This window comes from Triticum aestivum, chromosome 7A (genome assembly GCF_018294505.1).
Source record: "Triticum aestivum cultivar Chinese Spring chromosome 7A, IWGSC CS RefSeq v2.1, whole genome shotgun sequence".
NCBI lineage: Eukaryota > Viridiplantae > Streptophyta > Magnoliopsida > Poales > Poaceae > Triticum > Triticum aestivum.
In genome coordinates this window covers 83,771,189-83,776,162 of record NC_057812.1, presented here as the reverse complement: position 1 = coordinate 83,776,162, position 4,974 = coordinate 83,771,189, and the positions used below count along the sequence as shown (strand labels likewise).

The window sequence follows — 4,974 nt, the reverse complement described above, 5'->3', positions numbered from 1 at the left end:
GTCCTCGTCACTGCACGCTCGTATCACACACACACACGCACGCAGCACGAACGCACACAACACATACGCACGCAACAGCATGCGCGTGCGCACACACACATGCACGCACACACCCACTAGCAAACACACACGTACACATGCAGTAGCAAACACACACGCACACACACAGACACTCAGCAGTAGCACACATGTACGCGCGCGCACACGCAGCAGCACACACACGCGCACACAAACATACCACTTGAGGGCAAAGGGGTCTTTTCAGGTGTCATTTTGGCTCAAAATGAAACGAAGTGTTATAAAATGCATAAAATTTAGACTCGTTGTTAGATAGGGAAGAAATTATTTCTGGATGTCAAATAGGGCATAAAATTTAGACACGGTGTTAAATAAGGAATTCTCTCTAAAAGTTGTTGTTGGAATATTTCAGAATCAAGTTCAAATTCTGTCAGAACCGAAATTTGAAATTCAATCGAATGAACTGAATTCAATTCTGCCAAAACGTAACAACAGTAGTTGATAACAGAAAACTCTCGGTGTACAGTGAACTTATTACAGAGGTGAGATTTAAACGAAAATAAAAATTAGTTACACAAACTTTTCAACATACATTCCTTGCTTCCCCGCAAGTTGTTTGCTCTGCAACCTGAAATTCTGGGAGGGATCAGCTGCTGTTGACGACCCTGCAGTTGCGCCTGATCTCGCCGGCGCTTCCGGTGAGCGGGGTGATGTTCCCCATCTTGATCATCGCGGCCACGAAGTCGGCGAAGAAGAGCGCGCTGTCGGCGCTGTACTGCCGCACCAGCTCGTCCTGGGCGGCGCCGTTGAAGAGCTCCTGGTCGGAGTGCAGCAGGGCCCGCCGCGCCACAAGGTTGGGGTAGTAGGCGTTGTCGAAGACGAACCGTGTCTGCGCGTCGAGCGGCGTCAGGTTGGTGTCGCCGGAGCCTGCCGGGGCGGGGCAGCTGCGGCGTAGATCGGCGGCGAACGCGGGGTCGATGTTGGTGTCGTTGTAGATGTGATCCCGGAAAAAGACGCACTGCGAGAAGCCGATGGTGTGCGCGCCCGAGAGCGCCGTGAGGTCGCGCGGGCTCAGGCTCTTGTTGGCGAATGACTGGATGAGCTCGGTCAGGTTCAGCGTCGGCCCCGGGAGGTCGCTGTTCCCGCCGTCCAGGCTCGCCGTCGTCGAGTCCCGCCGGCCCAGCGGCACCGCCCAGCTTGGGCCGCCGAGCTGCGCACGTACGTGACAAAGTACGTGCACGCATGCAGATTGTGGTCAGCGTAACTGTACCAAGTAATGAACGTACACACATGCATGCAGAACGTGAACGTGTGCTGCTGCGCGCCATGCAGGCACGTACTGTACGTACCAGAACTGTGCCCCCCCGTGCGGCCAAGGCGAGGATGTCGGCGCAGGACACGACGCCCGGGCAGACGTACTCCACATTCCTCTTGATATCGTCGATGACCTCGAAGCCACGGACGGAGTTGACGTTGGGGAAGGCGGTCTTCTCGCCCGTGAAGTTGGTCGCCGGCACGTCGTCCAGAAGGATGGACCCATCGCAGCCCTGAGAGAGACATACATATGTGTCGTCGCACCACCTCTTGACGTGATCACGAATGTAACCTCGTACGTGCATGGTGAGTGTGTTTACCTGAACGAAGCAGTCATGGAAGAAGAGGCGAAGGAGGGAGGCGCCCATGCGGCGCTCCGTGAGGACGGCCTTGATCATGCTCACGCGCACGATGAACCCCAGAGCAGGGCAGCTCTTCTCATAGAACTTGGGATCCAGCTGCCCGTTCCCGTAGCCGTAGCTGTTGCCATTGCCGTCACCGTAGCCATTGTCATTGCCGTTGCCATCCCCGTAGCCGTAGCCGTAGGCGGCGGAGGAGAAGAGGGAGAGAGCAACAAGGCATTGCCAGACAGTGGACGAAGCCATGGGGAGCTCACAAGTCACAACAAAGTTAAGCTCTCAAGTCTCAAGAGAGCTAGCTAGGCAGGCTTTCTTTGGAGCTGAGAGCTGAGCTGATGAAGTGTTGTGCATACATGATGCCCTATTTATAATGCTCTTCCGAGCTTCCATGCACATAGCTCTAATTTTCTGTCTCTGCCAACTAACTGATGCCCCCAGCCATGCATGTGGGAATATTCTGATAAGGTGGCACGATAAATTTCATTGTACTACCTGTATATATGTTTTTGAGGAGTAATTTCGTCCTAGCTAGATTCCTGAAAATAATCAACCATCGTTTGGTGCAACTACGGGCAGTTGCCGGCACACACATAGTTAAACGATAGGCATGCCAAACTTTCAACGGGGCTGGACCGCGCGCTGTATCTTGCATAGGAACGGCGAGTGGAGGTGACACGGCAGAGCTGGGCATCAGTCGTGCTAGCCGAGATGTGTTGGCCGTACAGCAAAAAGTTAATCAGCTGGCGCGACTGGCGGTCAACTAACCATGAGAATGTCGTTGAGGTGTTAATTATGATCAGTGCTATCAGTACACGCACATTACGCGAGAGTACGACGAACCAACCAACGAACCTGCAGTCTAAGATATAGGGTGAGTCAATGGAGACGACTACTTTACACTACATTACATGTAGATAGATGTAGCGCCCTCTAGTCTATATCTATATCTATATCAATATAAAAAGATTCAAAGGGGCAGATCAATTAATCTTAGCTATCAAATCATGTCAATCCAACAACTTAGACTACTTCAATGTTGAGTGCTCAACACGTTTAGCGTGCGGTTAATTTTATGCCAAATATAATGTTAATCATATAATAACACACAAATAATATTCTACTTAATATCCGCATGCACTTAATATACTTCCAAATTAACGTGCATTGCACGCACAAATTGACTAGTGTACTCGAAAAAGAAATGTAGTGCCCTCTAGTGTGTACATGCATAGTACTCCCTCTGTCCGGAATTACTTATCGCGAAAATGGATAAAAGTGGATATATCTAGAACTAAAATACATCTAGATATATCCATTTCTTTAACAAGTATTTTCGGACGGAGGGAGTATATGTGATTCAACAATAAAGTGATAGGACGTTTTTGCCTCTTTTTTCTGAAAATTGCATCATGTATCTTTTAGTTATTTCTAGAGAAAGCTTTACGAAGTGAATTCACTACGACTCGAAGTCTTGTGTATGGATACTCTGCGCATTCTAGTACATGCTGCTACTTAATTATAAGCGCTTCTTTTATGAGCTTCTATCGTATGCAAACAATGTGATTATTTAGCAGCCTGCTTTCATGGCTTTGAGCCTCACTTGAAAAAATTATAAGTGGAAGTGTGTTTTGTTGTTCTTTGCTTAACTAGATGTCAAAGTATAAAGAACAAGCCATGTACAAGATGTCAAAAGTACAATTAGGTACAACCGTACAAGCTCGAGTTCTATGCTTCGTAATAATAACAGCTTTGCAAATAACAAGGTCCTGTATGACATATCGAAGTCTAAATAACAAGTTCATGTTCTTTACTTAATAATAATAATAATAGCACCTTCGCAAATAAAAATCTTTTGGTGTCCCAAAGGCGCCCATCTATCAGGGCTCCTTTAATAATAATAGCAGCTCCGCAAATAACAATCTTTTGTTGTTCCAAATGCGCCCATCTATGAGGGCTCTATGCTAGTTCTATCAAAGTTTTATTACGCCAAAATCCTACATGCATATCATATGCAAATATTATAAATTTCAGTGTGGAAAATATATTGCATGTTTGTTCCTTGGGAAACCGATGTTGAACGAATTAAATTGGTACTCCCATTGTTTCTTTTTACTCTGCATATTAGATTTGTCTAAAGTCAAACTCTTCAAAGTTTGACCATGTTTACACAGAAAATTATTAACATTCACAATACAACAATGACATCATTAGATCCATCATAAAATATAATTTTATATTATACTTATTAGGTCTTGTAGATGTTGATATTTTCCAGTATAAATTTGGTCTAACTTTGCAAAGTTCAGACAAATCTAATATGTGAAGTAAAACGAAATGGGGGGAGTACATGTGGGAGTTCAACATAAAATGCTTATTGGTACTTCAGAATTTTCCCTTCTAAAACAAAAGTGTCAAAGTGTTTCTTACTTCGTTGTACTTTGATCATATATTGTGCACATTTTATTCAAATTTGTCGTGCAATTTTGTTTTAGCACATAGATGCACCGATGACAGATTTGAGTTCCTGGAACTCTTTTGTTTGACTATGTTTAGCATGCAGATGCACTTTAGGCTGAATACAAATCTCACTCTACTTTTTTGTAGCTCAACATTGTAACCAAGGTCGTGTACACATCTTGTGAAGGTTTCACAAAATCTTGAAGTTGGTGGAGGTTTTGCTAAGGACTGGCTCCATTAATAATTTATGTATGACTTGGCTTAGTATCCGTGTATGGCGGACGAGCTAGTCTCGGACTTTTTACTAGCTGAATCAATGATGGCGGCGTCCTCAACCTCATCCCTTTCTTGGAAGCATCATGTTGGAGGCGGGCCTTCTTTGCCTTGGTTGGGCACTTGTCTTTGCATTTGATCGATTGGGAGGAGGCCGGAGGTGATGGCGCAACACTCGGTTATTGCCCGTTGCTCGGGGCATGAGACTTTAGGGGCCACAAATTATGACTTCCTACACATGTCCTCCCTCTAGATTGGTCGGTTCCTGCTATCCGCCCGCTGACTCTTCTAGGCGCTTATGGGTGGAGGGCGTGTTGAACAGGGGAGTTCTAGAGACGTGCCCGTTATACACTGGTAGAAAAAGGGCCTATAGTCCCGGTTCGTAAGGGCCTTTAGTCCCGGTTCCTAAACCGGGACTAAAGTGTCGGTACTAATGCCCTAGACCTTTAGTCCCGGTTCAATCTAGAACCGGGACTGATGGGCCTCCACGTGGGCAGTGCGCAGAGCCCAGGCAGGAGACCCTTTGGTCCCGGTTGGTGGCACCAACCGGAAC

General features: G+C 46.5%; 1 protein-coding gene across 1 annotated transcript; it reads right to left on the bottom strand.

Annotated features, from left to right (window-relative positions):
• Window positions 1-664: 664 nt before the first annotated feature.
• On the bottom strand, window positions 665-1,937 carry LOC123146891 (peroxidase P7-like). The gene is made up of 3 exons (XM_044566157.1): window positions 1,653-1,937; window positions 1,368-1,565; window positions 665-1,228 (listed from the first exon to the last, which is right to left on the bottom strand). The coding sequence occupies exons 1-3, from the start codon at window positions 1,935-1,937 to the stop codon at window positions 665-667; spliced, it is 1,047 nt and encodes a 348-aa protein (XP_044422092.1).
• Window positions 1,938-4,974: the final 3,037 nt, after the last annotated feature.

Bases quoted from the DNA above. Each gene is read 5' to 3' on its own strand.
- LOC123146891 (XM_044566157.1), bottom strand. From the start codon at position 1,937: ATGGCTTCGTCCACTGTCTGGCAATGCCTTGTTGCTCTCTCCCTCTTC. The intron at 1,566-1,652 runs GTAAACACACTC...TGTCTCTCTCAG, and splicing joins TCCATGACTGCTTCGTTCAG to GGCTGCGATGGGTCCATCCT. The intron at 1,229-1,367 runs GTACGTACAGTA...GTACGTGCGCAG, and splicing joins CACGGGGGGGCACAGTTCTG to CTCGGCGGCCCAAGCTGGGC.